We start from the raw sequence: 19,392 nt of genomic DNA on the forward strand, positions 1-19,392 counted from the left end.
AGGACTGCCTCCCAGAGGGCTGGAGAGAGAGGGGGGAGGCCCCTCCAACCTAACCCAGGAGAGAGAGGCTCCAGGCCCCTCCAACCTAACCCAGGAGAGAGAGGCTCCAGGCCCCTCCAACCTAACCCAGGAGAGAGAGGCTCCAGGCCCCTCCAACCTAACCCAGGAGAGGGAGGCTCCAGGCCCCTCCAACCTAACCCAGGAGAGAGAGGCTCCAGGCCCCTCCAACCTAACCCAGGAGAGAGAGGCTCCAGGCCCCTCCAACCTAACCCAGGAGAGAGAGGCTCCAGGCCCCTCCAACCTAACCCAGGAGAGAGAGGCTCCAGGCCCCTCCAACCTAACCCAGGCCCCTCCAACCTAACCCAGGCCCCTCCCTCCCTCCCTCCCTCCCCCCCCCCAGCCCCCTGACTCCCTCTCATTCTCCTGACAGATGGATTCTCAATAAAGACCTGTAGTTGCAGGTGAATGTTGGTGGTGTGGGTGTCTGACATGATGCACTTTAGCCGTGTGTGGGTGGAGAACATGGAGGAAAGGACCTACAAAATGGAGGCCCAAACAAAATGGAGGCCCAAACACGTGATTGGTCCACAGGTCGTTTATTGCACCTTGAGACAAAAGGACGGTTACCCCTGGAAACACACTCCCGCCATAGATGACATCATCATGTAGCATGAGCAAAGATGATGATGATGATGATGTCACAACACTATGGGTGAGTCCCTCCTTCCCCCCTTCCCTCCCCCCTCCCTCCCTCCCTATCGTTGTGTAGAGGGGAGAGAGGACAATGATGATGATGATGGTGATGCCAGACTTGGCAGTAGTTGAACTGGGATGTCCACGGTCCAAATGTCTTTGTGTCCTCTGGCGTAGAGCGGTTCTGAGAGCCAGCGTGGGTTGGACAGCTGGGTCAGGTGTTTGTCTGTGAGCCCGGTCAGCACCGCAGCCCGCTCCAGCACCCTCAGGTCCGGTTCTGGGACCCCCCCGGGACACACCCACGTCTCCCCCACATCCACCAGGCCTGAGACAGACCACGGAAGAGAGGAATTCAATCATTAATTTAGCCCAAATCCTCAACCGTATCCTCAATCAAACTGTGGTTTTTAAATTGTATTGAACCTTTATTTTAGCAGGGAGTCCCATTGAGACCAAGGTCTCTTTTACAAGGGAGCCCTGCAGACACACAGTTTACAATAATACATCATACACACACACAATTACAACATAACGAAACACAATCAAGAAAAACAAACATTTTTCAATAAAGAGGTCTTTAATCAAACCTTTTACCTGCCCGAGCGTCGCCAGAGCAACAGATGTGCTCATCAGATGTATTTATGCCCCCAAAAGTTGACGCTGTCGCCGTTGTTCTGCTATCATTATTGTTTCCTCGTTGCGTTATTATTATGACATCGCTGCAAATTGATTTTGATATTGATTTTGTTATTGATATTGTCTGATTGTTGCCTGGTTGAGGAGTTGTTTACCCTGAAGCATTTCATTACAGGGTATCCTGTATGTATTATGTAAATGATCATGAACGTTTGATTTGATTACTGACCTTCTGTCATATACTAGTATACAACACAACCAGATGCTTCAGGCAGAGCAGCTCTACAACATCAACGTCAGGAAACATAATCATGAACATGAATCAAAGCAGAAATATAAACACTAAAAGTAGTAACAGTAAATACGTAAAAATATTCAGAATATTCAGGATATGTAGAATGGTGTAGCAGCAGTAAAGTGTAGTAAGGGTAAGACTGCAGAGTCAGATTACACTTTCAAGTTGATGCAATGAGATAGTTGTTATTCAATAAGGCAGGGCTACACTCACCGAGCACTATTACAACACTATACTAATACTGGGTAATACTCCCTTTATTACACCTTTATTACAACACTATACTAATACTGGGTAATACTCCCTTTATTACACCTTTATTACAACACTATACTAATACTGGGTAATACTCCCTTTATTACAACACTATACTAATACTGGGTAATACTCCCTTTATTACAACACTATACTAATACTGGGTAATACTCCCTTTATTACACCTTTATTACAACACTATACTAATACTGGGTAATACTCCCTTTATTACACCTTTATTACAACACTATACTAATACTGGGTAATACTCCCTTTATTACAACACTATACTAATACTGGGTAATACTCCCTTTATTACACCTTTATTACAACACTATACTAATACTGGGTAATACTCCCTTTATTACAACACTATACTAATACTGGGTAATACTCCCTTTATTACACCTTAATTACAACACTATACTAATACTGGGTAATACTCCCTTTATTACACCTTTATTACAACACTATACTAATACTGGGTAATACTCCCTTTATTACAACACTATACTAATACTGGGTAGGGCCTCACTTTGTTTTCAAAACAGCCTCAATTCTTTGTGGCATTGATTCCACAAGATGTTGGAAACATTTCTTTGAGATTCTGGTCCATGATGACATGATAGCATCAAGCAATTCCTGCAGATTTTTCAGGTGTACTTTTAAGCTGTGAATCTCCTGTTCTACAACCTCCCAAAGGTGTTCTATTGGATTCAGATCCGGTGACTGGGAAGGCCACTGAAGAACACTGAACTCATTGTCATGTTCATGAAACCAGTTTGAGACGACTTTTGCTTTGTGACATGGTGCATTATCATGCTGGAAGTAGCCATTAGAAGATGGGTCGATTGTGGCCAGGAAGGGATGCACATGGTCAGCAACAATACTCAAATAGGCTGTGGCATTCAAGAGATGATTGATTGGTATTAACGGGCCCAAAGTGTGCCAAGAAAACATTCCCCACACCATTCCACCACCTCCACCATGAGAAGGTGTACAGTTGTTCCACCACCTCCACCATGAGAAGGTGTACAGGTGTTCCACCACCTCCACCATGAGAAGGTGTACAGGTGTTCCACCACCTCCACCATGAGAAGGTGTACAGGTGTTCCATCACCTCCACCATGAGAAGGTGTACAGGTGTTCCATCACCTCCACCATGAGAAGGTGTACAGGTGTTCCATCACCTCCACCATGAGAAGGTGTACAGGTGTTCCTAAGAAAGTGCTCGGTGAGTGTATGTCCTTTACCTGCTACAACTCCGCGGCCGAACCTCTCTCCGGACTCCAGCAGCTCATCGATCTGCGCAGGCGTCCTTCCGAGCGTGTGTGTGAGGACGTCCCTCCACTCCTCGCCCTCCCAGTCCTTCTGCGCGATGTGGATGGCCAGGGTGCAGTTCTCCATCGGGGACAGCAGGGGGCGCCAGCGCGTCTCTATTCTTTTAACCCCGTCTAGTATCAACCCTGCGTACGGCTGTCTGAATGACAGGCAACCAACTTGTAGCGTCATCTCTCTCTCTCTCTCTAAGCGAATGTATTTGACAGAAACTGTAGTTCTTTATTGTAAGTCTGAAACCCACCTCGGCCACGGCGCGACGCACTGCACGGTCATCACATCCGCATCACAACGCCTTGGAAGTCCCTGCCTGTCAGGCTGAACACTGTTGGCATTGGCTACGGTGACTCGGAGTTCTGTGGTTCTGAAAAGCCATTTACCGGGCTAATCCCCGAAGCACAGCTCTTCTGTAAGGTCTCTGATTTAGCGACACTTTTTTTTTTAACTTTTGTTTTCTAGAAAACCCAAAACAGACACACTTCCTGCTGCTGCTTGGCGTTTCGGTAAGAAGGCAAGTCGAGTTCTAATGGCTGAGTGAGTAGGAGCACAGCGCCATCCAGCGGCGACCACAGCCTCAACCCGAAGCCCTGTTCAACCCACACTTCAAATCAAATCAACTTTTAATGGTCATTTACACAATATACAACGCAATGAAATGATTTAGGGTAATCAACTCCGCAACAATCAAATAATAACAATTCGCAGTACAATGGCATAGTAACAAAAAAGGAAGATAACAATAACATAAAGTCTGATGTCCAGGAGAGCTTGGCCATCGTAGGAAATAATTAATAGCAGCAATGTGCTGCACACAAAAGGTAATCCTAAGTAACAACCTTAGTGAGGTGCCTCAGCCCTGCGCGGTGCCATCTCACTGCAAGACACACTGAACAGAGAGCCTAATAGACGCCCCAAGCTACATTTTCTTTTTGACATTTTTGACATTTAGCAGACGCCTTTATCCAAAGCATCAGTCATCATAAGAAAGACAAATGTATGCTCGGACCAGGGGCCGTTGGCAACCAGCTACCAGTCAGCTATACAAAATGCTAAATAATACACATTGTTCCCAATTTTAAACAACCCTTTAACCAACAATAAAACATGGGATGCACAGAAAGAGAGAGGGAAATACAGGTTCTTTCCATGACTTTATTGGATTGTTATCAGGTAGTTAGCAGACACTTGAAGCAGGCTGTATTTACATGGAACACACTTGTATATAAATGTTACTGCAACAAACAGGATGTTGCCCCAGAATGTGTCTGCTGAATGACAGGTAACCAGGTACGACCGGGGAAAGCATACCATTGGTCCATTCCCAGGAGACCAGGTAAGTGGGGAAAGCATACCATTGGTCCATCCCCAGGTAACTAGGTACATGGGCAAAGCATACCATTGGTCCATCCCCAGGTATCTTGGTGCGTGGGGAAAGCATACCATTGGTCCATCCCCAGGTAACTAGGTACGTGGGGAAAGCATACCATTGGTCCATTCCCAGCAGACCAGGTAAGTGGGGAAAGCATACCATTGGTCCATCCCCAGGTAACTAGGTACATGGGGAAAGCATACCATTGGTCCATCCCCAGGTAACTAGGTACATGGGGAAAGCATACCATTGGTCCATCTCCAGTCAGACATTGTGTCAAAGGAGTCCTGTTCTGCCCTCAGGCCAGCTGAGACAGGGGTCACTAAACAAACTACAGTCCCCAGTGGTCACTAAACAAACTACAGTCCCCAGTGGTCACTAAACAAACTACAGTCCCCAGTGGTCACTAAACAAACTACAGTCTACTGGAGGAGAACATGGTGATGCCAGAGGACCAGAGGGCCAGAGAGGACAGCCAGAGACAACCCAGAACAGCAAACCATCCAAATACAAACAGCTAAAGGTATTATACTATAATATCATACACTGTAGGTTTATGCTTCTCCTAAAGGAGAAGTTCACTTTAGTAAAATAAAACACAAGTTAAGTAAATACCCCCCCAAGTAGCAGGAACCAACCCCATATCTGATTGACAAGCATGATCATGGAGTTATCCTCATGTTTAGTTATTCAGCTTTGATACAAAGATCCAGGATTTGGGATGAGGCATACATACAGCAGGGTGTCTGCCTGGCGGAATACTGAGAATGATGGGAGGACGGGAGGAGGACAGGAGGAGGACGGGAGGACGGGAGGAGGACAGGAGGACAGGAGGAGGACGGGAGGAGGACAGGAGGAGGACGGGAGGAGGACAGGAGGACGGGAGGAGGATGGGAGGAGGACAGGAGGAGGAGGACAGGACGAGGTTTGGGAGGTTTCAGTCTCACACATCTCCCTCTTCTGTTGGCCACAACACCACAAAGGAAACACAAAGTACAACATCACACTTTGAGACTCAGCCTGTCTGTTCATGGTCCGTAGAAAACACATGTTGATTACAGGAGTGCTGTATGTTCCACAGACTGCTACGGTTCCAAGCCCAGTCAGGTTCTGGTAGGAGGGGTCCAAGCCCAGTCAGGTTCTGGTCAAGAGGGGTCCAAGCCCAGTCAGGTTCTGGTCAGGAGGGGTCCAAGCCCAGTCAGGTCCCACAGCGCAGGGGAAGGACTCACACACTGCCCTCTCCTGAGTCCCAAACCAACCCCTAACCCCTCACCCCTAGTCCTTAACCCCCACCCCTAACCCCTAGTCCCTAACCCTCACCCCTAGGCACTACTGTAGATCTGAGACAAATGGATAGGATTAAGCAGTATCTTAATAGCTCCATCTTGCACTCTGCTAATTGCTTTTACCTACTCCAACCCTTTAGCTCTACAGCAGAGGCTAGGAGCTAGGGGCTAGGAGTTATGAGCTATTGGTTTAGGAGCTTGGAGCTAAGAGCTAGGAGCAAGGAACAAGGAGCAAGGAGCAAGGAACTAGGAGTGGGTTTGGAACTCAGCCAGCCTCTGGTCTGTCCAGCCCTGCTGATGTGAGCAGGAAGTCAGTCTCGCTCAGGATCAGCTGCTGGCAGCTGCTGCTAGTCAGGCATGTCGATGCACAGCTTGGGAGGCGGGACAAAGTACTTCCCCGGGCTCTGAGTGATGACCACGCCCGTCTTCTTGCGGAACATGGGGGCTATCTTGGGGGCCTCGTGTGCGGGCATCTCCTCGGACACCTCGGGGTCCTCGTGGTGCAGGTCGTAGGAGACGTTGCCGTACTCCCGCAGGAAGGGAAACAGCTCCAACAGGAACTGGCAGAAGTCCTTCCTGATCCCGAACCACCCTGAGAGGAGGAGGAGGGGAGAGGAGGGGAGGAGAGGAGAGAGGGAGGAGGAGCATCAGGTCAGACAGATTCAATTACATCATAATGACTAAAAACATTTAAGAGATGCACTGTGACGATAGATAGATAGATAGATAGATAGATAGATAGATAGATAGATAGACACTTACAGTGGTTTCCTCCTTTCTGTCCGAAGGTGGTGGCCATGAGAGTGACCAGTGACACCCAGAGAGGCACAAACACCGACGCGTAGCTGGAGCTGTAATGGCCGTCCAGCTTATGGACCAGCAGGATCTGAGGAGCCAATCAGAGACACCCATCAGTTACCGTGGTTCCCAACTTCTACTGAAGGAGAATACATTAACCACACCGTAACCAGTAAAGACTCCTAACACCGTAACCAGTAAAGACTCCTAACACCGTAACCAGTAAAGACTCCTAACACCGTAACCAGTAAAGACTCCTAACATCGTAACCAGCAAAGACTCCCAACACCGTAACCAGTAAAGACTCCCAACACCGTAACCAGTAAAGACTCCTAACATCGTAACCAGCAAAGACTCCCAACACCGTAACCAGTAAAGACTCCCAACACCATAACCAGTAAAGACTCCCAACACCGTAACCAGTAAAGACTCCCAACACCGTAACCAGTAAAGACTCCTAACATCGTAACCAGCAAAGACTCCCAACACCATGAGCAGGCTAAACATTTTTTTACATTTAACATACAAGTCATTTAGCAGACACTAACAGACACTAACAGACACTGTTATCCATTTAGCAGACACTAACAGACACTGTTATCCAAAGCGACTTACAACCAGTACATTTGTCTGAGTAAGTGAACCAACTATCCATGAGTCATCATAAGTAAAACCTTCCATAAGAACAAGTGCCATCAGCAGTCACAGTGCTGGAGAAAGGGTAATAGTTCAGGTGATGTACACAAGGGGGTCAGGGGGTCAGGGGGTGGGGAGGTCTGAGGAGGAGGAGCCTGGGTGTACCCTAAAGAGATGGGTCTTCAGTCTGTTGAAACAGATGAAAGTGACTCAAAACTGCTACACCAATAAGTGTGATTGATTGATTGATTGATAACTAGAAAGCTCGCCAGTGCTCACTGAGGTCAGCGGGTTGTGTTGTGTGTCGAAGGTGTGTTACCCTGGCAACATTGTACCTCAAAGGTGAGCAGGGGCACGACGATGGTCATCCAGCTGATCGCCATGGTGATGTGTGTGCGGCGTTGCTCGGCGATGACGTCCATGGAGCGCAGGAAGAGGACTGACCAGACGACGTAGTAGAGGACCACCAGACACAGGAACGACATCAGGATCCACAGAGGAACACACACCACCTGGAGAGACACACACACACACACACACACACACACACACACACACACACACACACACACACACACACACACACACACACACACACACACACACACACACACACTCAACATGTATGGAAAGAGCAGCTTGGTGGTTGGAGTGTTTGAGAGGTAAGCATGTCAAGTCTGTGTTGGTGGTTTACTGTGTACGTTGATGGTTGGTGACTGTTGTCCAGTGTGGCTGAACATCCCTGCTTGTGAGGTGGGCTATTGTCTGTGGTGGAGGGGGCTGTTGCCTTACAGGGCCAGATAAACATGTCTGTGGGGGGGGGGGGGGGGCTGTTGCCTTACTGGGGGGGGTCTATTGTCTTACGGGGGGGGGGGGGGGGGGTCTGTTGTCTTACGGAGGGGAGGGGGGGGGGTCTGTTGTCTTACGGAGGGGGGGTCTGTTGTCTTACTGCGGGGGGGGGGGTCTGTTGTCTTACTGCGGGGAGGGGGGGGGTCTGTTGTCTTACTGGGGGGGTCTGTCTTACCAGCCAGGGCCAGCTGATGATCTTGTCCAGCCGCAGAGCGATGAAGATGAACTGGAGGATGTTGACGGAACACAAGATCTCCAACTGATAGAGGAGACAGGATAGAGAGGGGGAGAGAGAGGGAGAGAGATGAAGAGGGAGAGAGAGAGAGAGGGAGAGAGAGGGAGAGAGATGGAGAGGGAGAGAGAGAGAGAGATGGAGAGAGATGAAGAGGGAGAGGGGGAGAGAGAGGGAGAGAGGGAGAGAGAGAGAGAGAGATGAAGAGGGAGAGGGGGAGAGAGAGGGAGAGAGGGAGAGAGAGAGGGGGAGAGAGATATCATTAGGGCTCCTAGACTTTGGAATGGCAAACTCTGTGTCCTCTTTTAAATCTCTCTTAAAAACCGCACACACACACACACACACACACACACACACACACACACACACACACACACACACACACACACACACACACACACACACACACACACACACACACACACCGACTGACCTCCAGTGAGCGGTCGTGCCTGAAGCCCCACACACACGCGGCGACAGAGACAGGCGAGACGAAGAACAGCGGCATGAAGACGAGCAGCCAGAAGTGCGTCCCTCTCTCCACGCGGTCGCACACCAGCACCTCAAACGCCAGCAGCAGCAGGTGGATCCCCACCGCGATCAGCATGGCCTTGAACTCCACACACGTCTCCCCCTCGGCCCTGCACACACACACATGAAATACATGACACATGGGCCCTATACCAAATGAATCACTGGCTCCTACAGTGAACAGCATTGAACACAGACAGACAAGGCAGAGTACAGAGAGACAGACAGACAGGGCAGAGTACAGAGAGACAGACAGACAGGGCAGAGTACAGAGAGACAGGCAGAGGTTTTTGGGTATACACACACCTGTACTGTGGGTTGTGTGCCCAGACCCCGGTGCCCACCGAGGCTCCGATGACGACCATGAGCTTCCATAGCCAGATGGGGGCGAACACGGCCCAGTAGCTCCACTGGATCACCCCATCCAGCCGCAGGGACAGCAGCACGGAGAACAGCAGCAGGCACGCGTAGATCAGGAACTTACTGAAGACAGGAGACACAATGTGCTGCTGTGAGCTGCTCTGTTGTTGTTTGTTTTTTTTAATGTCCCATGCACCAACCTCACCAAGTCAATTTCTTGTATGTGCAAATATACTTGGCCAAATGAAATAATTCTAATTCTCATTCTCATCATTAAAGACGAGGCGAGACTAGCTAGTCCTTGTGGTCCTCTGGGGCTCAGTGGGTAGAGCACGGCGCTAACTACGCTTAGGTTGTGGGTTTGATTCCCGCTGGGACCATCTGTACTGACATGTGTGAACTCACTGCAGTGTAAGTCACTTTAGATAAAAGCGTCCGCTAAATGGCAGATGTATTATGTATTAGTAGTAACTATTACCAGTCGTGGAGTAGAACTATCCCTATATGACAAGCTTCGGTACAGTACAGGGTAATACATATGTAATATGTATTGTAATATGTACATATGTAACTAGTTATTGATGTTTGCTTGCCTCTCCGAAATGCATTATTTACAAGAGCAAAGAGATGCTGGATCCAACATCACAGCCAGCCATTTCTGGTTAGCTAAGCTAGCAAAGCAAGCTAACGTTATCCATCTAAAGTCAGTATCCAGGCATATTTCATACTGAGGTTTACCTGGGATTGAAATCTTGAAAGAATCCCCGCAGATTCATAACTAGGTCCGATATTATTCTAAATCATAGTTGATTAAATAAAACGCAAGAGGATATCCTTCTCATCCGTCAAACTGGTAGCTAGCTGGCTAGCCTGTCGTTGTTCCTGGACGCGTCGACGTGGTCGAACGTCGGTCGGCATTGGCAACAATGTAGCGAGACAGCAGGAAGAATGGCTACAATGTTGCTATTTTCGAACCACGGACAGCAGTGTGCTACAATGTTACCAACAAAGCACGAAAATAACAATACCGAAGTGGCCCAAACTATTGATAAAAGGCTGAGAATAAGGAATCAAACTACTACTGAAAGACTTTGACCGTTCTCGCATTAAACTAACTACAAAACCCACAATGCCCTGTAATGTTTTGACGGCTGGAAACCCTCACTTGGTTTCGTTACCTGAAAGTGCTTTCGGTAGATGTAGTTTATAATCATGTCAAAATGTCATTGTTTGCTGGGAATAATAGACGTATTCAAACTACATTACCCAAGAGGCAGCGCTTTATGTTTGTATCCTGCTTGTCTTTTAACACGGATGACAGCCGGAGGATGGAGGCAGGTAATGATAAATCATATTATTCTACTATAACGCGCCGTTCAGTTTGACATTCTCATCTCTTATCAAGTCGACCTACCAGTCGAGCTCAAATGCGTCTAATGAAGATGTCGGTTGTCGCATATTTACACACAGAAAGAACCCCGGCTAATGTGCACGTTGAGCTAGCTATTGTTCTTGCTGGCCTGTTTTGCTTACTTGTCCACCCTGCTCCTGCTCTCCCGGCCGGGGTCCAACCGCGGTCTTGTCCGTGGCTCCTGCTCTCCCTGCCGGGGTCCAACCGCGGTCTTGTCCGTGGCTCCTGCTCTCCCTGCCGGGGTCCAACCGCGGTCTTGTCCGTGGCTCCTGCTCTCCCGGCCGGGGTCCAACCGCGGTCTTGTCCGTGGCTCCTGCTCTCCCGGCCGGGGTCCAACCGCGGTCTTGTCCACCCTGCTCCTGCTCTCCCTGCCGGGGTCCAACCTCGGTCTTGTCCGTGGCTCCTGCTCTCCCTGCCGGGGTCCAACCGCGGTCTTGTCCGTGGCTCCTGCTCTCCCGGCCGGGGTCCAACCGCGGTCTTGTCCGTGGCTCCTGCTCTCCCGGCCGGGGTCCAACCGCGGTCTTGTCCGTGGCTCCTGCTCTCCCTGCCGGGGTCCAACCGCGGTCTTGTCCGTGGCTCCTGCTCTCCCGGCCGGGGTCCAACCGCGGTCTTGTCCGTGGCTCCTGCTCTCCCGGCCGGGGTCCAACCGCGGTCTTGTCCGTGGCTGTTCATCTATCATGAACTGACGCCGTATTTTGCCTTTGTTTGTTTATAGCGAATGGAGTCAGATTATTGTTCTATTGTGCATGTCTGTTGGATGTTATGTGGTGCACAGGCGATCATAATAGATATTAGTCTTGTGTCGCTTGTCATATAAAACTTTTTCTAACGATTTCGACATTAATTGGACAGACATCGACTCAGGCCCCGAACCCCTTAATCATGACTTGCCCCAGGGCCCTTCTGTGACCTTTCATCTCTGTAATCTCTGATCTGTACAGTCATCAGCTGGATGTTTATCACCTGTATGTGTTTCTATTTATTTATTCATACTTTTATTCAGGGAAGTCCCTTTGAGACCGAGGTCTTCTTTTCAAGGGTGCCCAGATTACAGAATATATACACTATCACTATTATTTACACCATTAAAGATTTTAAAAGGACACAACTTACACAGGCAATACAAATGTCTTTTGACAGACAACAATCACAATCTCTGACTCACTCTGTCCTGTCACAGTTTATGCCAAGTATGAAAACCAGATAAACGCGTTCTCCGAGTTCCTGGAAGACTTGCCTGACTCTGACGAACCTGTGTGGGTTCTTGGGGAGCGTTATGATGTCAAGACAGGTAGGAGCTATGGTGGAAGGGCAGTTTATAGAGCTGTCCAATCCATCATATTCCATAACTATATTTTGTTTCCATTTTGCCTGACAGTTCTCAGAAAAGTAAGTAGTAAGTGTTTCCTCTCTCTCTCTCTCTCTCTCTCTCTCTCTCTCTCTCTCTCTCTGTGTTCACAGAGAAATCAGAGCTCCTGTCAGATATCCACTCAAGGCTGTGGTTCAGCTACAGAAGGAAGTTCTCTCCTATAGGTGAGTAGAACAGAGAAGTCACTTTTGAGATTAAATCACTTTTGAGTGAAACAGAATTAGGCCTCACTGATTTACCGGGCGAAATAAAGGTTGAATAAGATGCCAGATTGAGTCCACATATCACGGGTGGGATGCCAGTGGTGGCTGAGTACCTGGGTTACTTTTCTGACAGTTATTTTGTCCTCCAGGAGGGACGGGCCCGTCCTCAGATGCAGGCTGGGGATGCATGCTCCGCTGTGGGCAGATGATCCTGGCTCAGGCCCTGGTCTCCTGGCGCCTGGGGAGAGGTGAGGAGGGGGGGAGGTGGGGGTGGTAGGGGGGGGAGAGGTGAGGAGGGGGGGGGGGGGGTGGTAGGGAGTTACCTGGGGAGAGGTGAGGTGAGGTGGGGGTGGTAGGGGGGGTGTGTGTGTGTTGGGGGGTGCAGAGGAGTATTCTGTTTGAGAGGGTGTTTGAGAGTATTCTGTGAATAGGTTAAAAAACTTCAGTTTCCCTCCCTTTCTCTCTCTCTCCCTCCCTCCCTCCCTGCTGCAGCGTGGAGGTGGAGGCCAGAGGGAGGCCAGCCTGAGGAGTACCACCGCATCCTCCACTGCTTCCTGGACAGGAAGGACAGCTGCTACTCCATCCACCAGATGGGTAAGAGGGACCCTAAACCTAGCCCTAGCCCTAACTTAGCCCTAAACCCGGCCCTGTACCTAGAGAGAGAGCTGCTGTACCTAGAGAGAGAGTTGCTGTACCTAGGGAGCTGCTGTACCTAGAGAGAGAGTTGCTGTACCTAGGGAGCTGCTGTACCTAGAGAGAGAGTTGCTGTACCTAGGGAGCTGCTGTACCTAGGGAGTTGCTGTACCTAGGGAGCTGCTGTACCTAGGGAGCTGTGTAGTGACGTGTGGTTGTGTTGCAGCTCAGATGGGGGTCGGGGAGGGGAAGTCCGTGGGAGAGTGGTATGGACCCAACACTGTGGCCCAGGTGCTCAAGTAAGTAGGTTGTTTACAGAACAAATGTTACTTGTATGCTGTACCCACTACCTACCTATCTACACACCTACCTACCTACCTACCTACTAACCTACTTACCTATCCACCTACCTACCTACCTACCTATCTACACACCTATCTACTAACCTACCTACCTACCTACTAACCTACTTACCTACCTACCTACCTACCTACCTACCCACTACCTACCTATCTACACACCTATCTACTAACCTACCTACCTACCTACCTATCTACACACCTATCTACTAACCTACCTACCTACCTACTAACCTACTTACCTACCTACCTACCTACCTACCCACTACCTACCTATCTACACACCTATCTAATAACCTCCACACCTACTAACCTACTTACCTACCTACCTATCCACCTACCTACCTACACACCTACCTACCTATCTACACACCTATCTACTAACCTACCTACCTATCCACCTACCTACCTACACACCTACCTACACACCTACCTACCTACTAACCTACTTACCTACCTACCTATCCACCTACCTACCTACCTACACACCTACCTACCTACTAACCTATCTACCTATCCACCTACCTACCCACCTACCTAGTTGACTACCTACCTACCTACCGACTAACCTACCTACTTACACCCCTACCGATCTGCCTACCTCCCTCCCTGACCTCTGACCTCGGCTGTTGTAGACGTGTGTGTATTTGTGTGTGTGGTAGATGAGAACCTCTCTCCTCTCCTGCGTAGGAAGCTGGCGCTGTTCGATGACTGGAACTCTCTGGCTGTGTACGTCTCCATGGACAACACTGTCGTCATCGAGGACATCAGTAAGTGTGTTCTCTCTCTCTCTCTCTCTCTCTCTCTCTCTCTCTCTCTCTCCCTCCCTCTCTCCCTCATTCTGACAGAGCAAGGACAAGTAAATGGGTTAGTAAATTCTCCTGTTAGAAAATAATACACACACACTTTTAAAACAAATTACCTTTATGGTTTAGAGAGAGAGACACAGAGACAGAGAGAGCGAGAGAGTGACAGACAGACAGAGAGAGAGACACAGAGAGAGAGACACAGACAGACAGACAGACAGAGAGAGAGAGAGAGAGAGACACACAGACAGACAGACAGAGAGTGAGAGAGCTCACCGTGACAGCCTTCTCCCCCTCCTCTCAGAGAAGCAGTGTTGTCAGGCAGGCAAAGGGGAGGCCAGGCCGCGCCCCCCCCGTCCCTGTGGCTGGGGGGACGTCTTCTCTCCTGGGGAGGCAGCAGACCACGCCTCCTCTCAGACGCCTAGAGACACAGCCCCCCCCTGTCCCCACTCCCAGCACGCCCAGTCCCAGTGCTCCCAGTCCGACTGGAGGCCTCTGCTCCTGGTCATCCCTCTCAGGATGGGCATCAACCACATCAACCCCGTCTACATCCAGGCTCTCAAGGTGTGTGTGTGTGTGTGTGTGTGTGTGTGTGTGTGTGTGTGTGTGTGTGTGTGTGTGTGTGTGTGTGTGTGTGTGTGTGTGTGTGTGTGTGTGTGTGTGTGTGTGGTATGCACAGTGTACCAACACACATCTGGAAGCATGTGTATATCCCTGATGGTCATGTAGTGATGTCACATGTCTTTAAGCATGTGTGTGTTGATGGTCCTCATCTCTCTCTCCTCCAGGAGTGCTTTAAGATGCCCCAGTGCTGCGGGGTGCTGGGGGGGAAACCCAACCTGGCCTACTACTTCATAGGCTCCATAGGTGAGTCCAGGGCTAAGGTTAGGGGAGAGGTTAGTCCAGGGCTAAGGTTAGGGGAGGGGTTAGTCCAGGGCTAAGGTTAGGGGAGAGGTTAGTCCAGGGCTAAGGTTAGGGGAGAGGTTAGTCCAGGGCTAAGGTTAGGGGAGGGGTTAGTCCAGGGCTAAGGTTAGGGGAGAGGTTAGTCCAGGGCTAAGGTTAGGGGAGAGGTTAGTCCAGGGCTAAGGTTAGGGGAGAGGTTAGTCCAGGGCTAAGGTTAGGGGAGAGGTTAGTCCAGGACTAAGGTTAGGGCATCGACATAGATTATTGTAAATAAATAGAGTACAACTCACAAATGTGTACCATGATCCATAAACAAAAAACACTAAATGTAGTTTACTATCTACACACAAACAGCTCTTGAATTGTATTTGTAAACCGTTATTTAAACACGTAAAGATTTGTGAATAACTGCTCTTCCTTGCGCAGGAGAGGAGCTGCTGTATCTAGACCCCCACACCACCCAGACAGCTGTGGAATCTGAGACGGGCAGCTCCGTAGACGACCACACCTACCACTGGCAGAGGACCCCTCGCCGCATGAAGATCACCAGCCTGGACCCCTCTGTAGCACTGGTGAGATCAACCACAAACTGACCACAACACGACCACACCCTGACCACACATCACCAGCCTGGACCCCTCTGTAGCACTGGTGAGATCAACCACTGCCCTGACCACACACTGACCACTGCCCTGACCACACACTGACCACTGCCCTGACCACACCCTGACCACACCCTGACCACACCCTGACCACTGCCCTGACCAGTGTCTGACCTGTGTGTTGTCTCCAGGGCTTCTTCTGTCAGAAGGAGGAGGACTTTGACAGCTGGTGTCACCTGGTCCAGCAGGTAGGACTTACACACACTGCCACACTGGTCCACTGGTCACTGTCTATGCTATGTTTTATTGTTTTTTTTAACCCCTGGTTGTTATGTGATTTACCCCCTGGTTGTCATGTGATTTACCCCCTGGATGTCATGTGATGTGGCTGGTTGTCGCCCTGTCAGGAGATTCTGAAGACGAGGAATCTCCGGATGTTTGAGCTGGTGGAGAACCACCCTCCCCACTGGCCCCCCTTCATCCCCCCCACCAAGCCTGAGGTCCAGACCACCGGAGCAGGTAGGAGGAGGGACACCACACACACACACACACACACACATCCCAGTCTAAACCTAGTACTGCAGCTGTCTGCTCTTCTTCAACAGAGTTCATTGAGTCGACCGACAAGCTGTTTGAGTCTGAGGAGGAGTTTGAGATTCTCAACGTCTGACCAGCGCCATCCTCTTCCCCCCCGCCCAGCAGTGGGCCCTCTGCTCTTCCCTCTACCCAGCCTGCGCCTGGTACCAGTCCAAACTCTACTGGTACCTGGTACCGGTCCATAGTGGGCTATAGAAGTGCCTCACAGCAACACCAAGCACAAACTGATCAACACTTTGCAAAAAACAACAACAACAAAAACCACCACCAGTGAACCAACTAGTGACAAGGACCAATCAGGAACAGGCCTTTCTCTGAGCATCTAGTTGTGTCAGAGACACACAGTACGAGACTGGATGGATATAAGGAATAAGGAAATATACTGTATGCAAACAGCCTGCACTGTCTCACCTTGATGATGTCACCATGAAACAGCCTAGCGATCAGGATTGCTCCTACATGAGATGAATGGGAATGTTGTTGAACTCTTGGTGTCTGTGTTTTATATTTCCGTCTATGTATGAACCTGGCCTCCTGTGGGAGCCGTACCGTCTAGGGGTATGGACTGGTCTAGGGGTATGGACTGGTCTAAGGACTGGTCTAGGGGTATGGACTGGTCCAAGGACTGGTCTAAGGGTATGGACTGGTCTAAGGACTGGTCTAAGGGTATGGACTGGTCTAGGGGTATGGACTGGTCTAAGGGTATGGACTGGTCCAAGGACTGGTCTAAGGGTATGGACTGGTCCAAGGACTGGTCTAAGGGTATGGACTGGTCCAAGGACTGGTCTAAGGGTATGGACTGGTCCAAGGACTGGTCCAGTTGTATAAACTGGTCTGTAAGAGTTGACAGTGAAACTACACCTCATAGGCTCCTCCTCCTGCCAGCGGACAAGAGAGGACCCGGGTGAGGACAATCCGGGGGGGGGGGGGACCTGAGTGATCCGGGGGGGGGGGAGGACCTGAGTGATCGAGGGGTGGGGGAGAGGACCTGAGTGATCGGGGGGGCGGGGGGCACCTGAGTGAACGCAGGCGTGAAGAAGCCATCACCACTACCTCCTGAAGTGAGGAGAAAACGGACATGTTTTACAGTGTTAAAAAACAAACAAACAACAATATAACGTGTTTATGAAAGACAAGTGCCTCGCTCTAAAACTTTTATGATATTTATGTTGTGCAATGATTGGGTGAAGGGGTTTTATCTTGGTATTGGAGGGGCGATAGGGAATGCCCCGACACCTTCATGTAAATATGCCTGATAATAAAGATATTTAAACACAGTCTGTCTCCGTCTTCTCAGGGCTGATGCTGCCTCCCTGTCAAACACACTCATTCGTAGTGGTACAGATGGATGTGGACTGTGTCAGTGTAGTTTATAGACCTGTGAAATAACAGCTAACAATGATCTGTGAGAGGGAACAGCTAATACTGATCTGAGAGAGTGAGAACAGCTAATACTGATCTGAGAGAGTGAGAACAGCTAATACTGATCAGAGAGAGTGAGAACAGCTAATACTGATCTGAGAGAGAGAGAGAACAGCTAATACTGATCAGAGAGGGAACAGCTAATAATGATCTGAGAGAGTGAGAACAGCTAATACTGATCAGAGAGGGAACAGCTAATACTGATCTGAGAGGGAACAGCTAATAATGATCTGAGAGGGAACAGCTAATACTGATCTGAGAGAGAGAGAACAGCTAATACTGATCTGAGAGAGAGAGAACAGCTAATACTGATCAGAGAGGGAACAGCTAATAAAACTAGAAGAACCTTCAGAGAGGAAGGGGACAAATAAATACAGAGAGAGAAGAGGACATTTGCTTGACTTTAATCATTAATCCCAGATATGAAACAGTGACATCACCTAATAAGACATCTCTTCATTACCCAGCATGCTGCTGGGGGTAGCAGAACAGAACCCTTCAGTAAACGATGGATGATGAACACGGGACATTCTCTCTCCTTCCATTCATGAACATAAAGACAATTAAAGGACAAACATGATCTTCTGCTAATACAGAACACACACTCCTGTACAACAGCTGCAAACCTGGGGAAGTCCAACAACAACAACCACAACCACCACCACCATAATGCAAATGTGATGTGTGTTAAACCTCTCTGATTCTCACCACATACACATAACAAACTTTATCCCCCCCCCCCCCCACACACACACACACACACACACACACACACACACACACACACACACACACACATTAACCAATACAACAGCAGCATAGCCATGCCACCTGTCTACCTACTCACTGTCACGATCAGCCTGGTTACAGAGTGGAAGACATGAGCACAGCCAGCCTCTAGGGGAGCCAGAGCGTCCTGGTAGGGAGAGGTCTACGCCGGTCTGGGGGGGTACAGGGGTGTTGTAGTGGGGGGTCTGGGGGGGTACAGGGGTGTTGTGATGGGGGGGGTGGGGGGTTACAGGGGTGTTGAGGTGGGGGGTATGGAGGGGGGTGTGGGGGGATACAGGGGTGTTGTAGTGGGGGGTATGGGGGGGTACAGGGGTGTTGTAGTGGGGGGTATGGGGGGGTACAGGGGTGTTGAGGTGGGGGGTATGGGGGGGTACAGGGGTGTTGTGATGGGGGGTGTGGGGGGGTACAGGGGTGTTGAAGTGGGGGGTATGGGGGGGTACAGGGGTGTTGAGGTAGGGGGTATGGAGGGGGGTGTGGGGGGATACAGGGGTGTTGTAGTGGGCGGTATGGGGGGGTACAGGGGTGTTAAGGTGGGGGGTGTGGGGGGGTACAGGGGTGTTGAGGTGGGGGGTATGGGGGGGTACAGGGGTGTTGAGGTGGGGGGTGTGGAGGGGGGAATCACAGGTACTGTGAGGTAGAGGAGAGCTCCAGAGAGGACCAGTTCTCCTGCCCCAGTCAACCCCAGAGCAGGACAGCCCACCAGGGGAACACATGGGGACATACTCCTCCTCCTCCTCCTCCTCCTCCTCCTCATCATCATCACACACTCTCTGGGAGGAGGAGGGATGGAGAGAGGAAGACGAGGATGAGGAGAAGTAGGATTTCTGAGCCTCAGGTGTGAGAGAGAGAGCTTCAAGTGAGGTGTGTGTGTGAGCCTCAGTTGAAGTGTGTGTGAGGTCTTCCATCCAGCTGCTCACACACATGTTCATGTACTCATCCTGGAGGGATGAGTCTCTGTCACACAGGCTCTGATTGGCTGGGGAACAAAGGCAGCCATCTTGTGGAAACATCATCATGTAG

General features: G+C 50.0%; 3 protein-coding genes across 5 annotated transcripts; 1 reads left to right on the forward strand and 2 right to left on the reverse strand.

The window, feature by feature from the left end:
• Positions 1–419: 419 nt before the first annotated feature.
• Positions 420–3,733, reverse strand: LOC310823903 (protein EOLA1). 2 transcript variants are annotated; one of them, XM_083696844.1, is made up of 3 exons: positions 3,462–3,733; positions 3,133–3,359; positions 420–1,018 (listed from the first exon to the last, which is right to left on the reverse strand). In XM_083696844.1, the coding sequence occupies exons 1-3, from the start codon at positions 3,491–3,493 to the stop codon at positions 756–758; spliced, it is 522 nt and encodes a 173-aa protein (XP_083552970.1). In that variant the 5' UTR covers positions 3,494–3,733; the 3' UTR covers positions 420–755. The 2 variants fall into 2 exon arrangements, with proteins under 2 accessions (XP_083552970.1, XP_083552969.1); XM_083696843.1 differs by having other exon boundaries at positions 422–1,018; positions 3,133–3,733.
• A 2,172-nt stretch (positions 3,734–5,905) lies between these two features.
• tmem185 (transmembrane protein 185) lies at positions 5,906–10,377 on the reverse strand. Its single transcript, XM_083696745.1, has 7 exons — positions 10,017–10,377; positions 9,225–9,401; positions 8,821–9,028; positions 8,331–8,414; positions 7,642–7,818; positions 6,635–6,758; positions 5,906–6,464 (listed from the first exon to the last, which is right to left on the reverse strand). Exons 1-7 carry the CDS (start codon positions 10,052–10,054, stop codon positions 6,220–6,222), a joined length of 1,053 nt encoding a protein of 350 aa, XP_083552871.1. The 5' UTR covers positions 10,055–10,377; the 3' UTR covers positions 5,906–6,219.
• Positions 10,378–10,577: 200 nt separating this feature from the next.
• Positions 10,578–17,075, forward strand: atg4a (autophagy related 4A, cysteine peptidase). 2 transcript variants are annotated; one of them, XM_083696702.1, is made up of 13 exons: positions 10,578–10,616; positions 11,870–11,980; positions 12,151–12,222; positions 12,411–12,509; positions 12,754–12,855; positions 13,121–13,193; positions 13,944–14,023; positions 14,364–14,623; positions 14,848–14,926; positions 15,389–15,534; positions 15,756–15,812; positions 15,972–16,083; positions 16,170–17,075. In XM_083696702.1, exons 1-13 carry the CDS (start codon positions 10,607–10,609, stop codon positions 16,232–16,234), a joined length of 1,266 nt encoding a protein of 421 aa, XP_083552828.1. In that variant the 5' UTR covers positions 10,578–10,606; the 3' UTR covers positions 16,235–17,075. The 2 variants fall into 2 exon arrangements, 1 of the variants encoding a protein (XP_083552828.1); XR_014554973.1 differs by lacking the exon at positions 16,170–17,075 and having other exon boundaries at positions 15,389–15,613; positions 15,972–16,051.
• Positions 17,076–19,392: the final 2,317 nt, after the last annotated feature.

The sequence above is a fragment of the Argentina silus genome (assembly GCF_951799395.1).
Source record: "Argentina silus genome assembly, chromosome: 2".
Classification (NCBI taxonomy): Eukaryota; Metazoa; Chordata; class Actinopteri; order Argentiniformes; family Argentinidae; genus Argentina; species Argentina silus.

What these genes read in the sequence shown, in the direction of transcription:
- LOC310823903 (XM_083696844.1), bottom strand. Translation starts at nt 3,493, where the DNA reads ATGACCGTGCAGTGCGTCGCGCCGTGGCCGAG. An exon ending in TGCGTCGCGCCGTGGCCGAG is followed by an intron (nt 3,360 to 3,461) that starts GTGGGTTTCAGA and finishes CCTGTCATTCAG; the next exon opens with ACAGCCGTACGCAGGGTTGA. An exon ending in CGGCCGCGGAGTTGTAGCAG is followed by an intron (nt 1,019 to 3,132) that starts GTAAAGGACATA and finishes GGTCTGTCTCAG; the next exon opens with GCCTGGTGGATGTGGGGGAG.
- tmem185 (XM_083696745.1), bottom strand. Translation starts at nt 10,054, where the DNA reads ATGAATCTGCGGGGATTCTTTCAAGATTTCAATCCCAG. An exon ending in TTTCAAGATTTCAATCCCAG is followed by an intron (nt 9,402 to 10,016) that starts GTAAACCTCAGT and finishes TCCTGTCTTCAG; the next exon opens with TAAGTTCCTGATCTACGCGT. An exon ending in TGCCCCTGCTCACCTTTGAG is followed by an intron (nt 6,759 to 7,641) that starts GTACAATGTTGC and finishes TTGGCTCCTCAG; the next exon opens with ATCCTGCTGGTCCATAAGCT.
- atg4a (XM_083696702.1), top strand. An exon ending in CTCCTGGCGCCTGGGGAGAG is followed by an intron (nt 12,510 to 12,753) that starts GTGAGGAGGGGG and finishes TCCCTGCTGCAG; the next exon opens with CGTGGAGGTGGAGGCCAGAG. An exon ending in CTACTTCATAGGCTCCATAG is followed by an intron (nt 14,927 to 15,388) that starts GTGAGTCCAGGG and finishes TTCCTTGCGCAG; the next exon opens with GAGAGGAGCTGCTGTATCTA.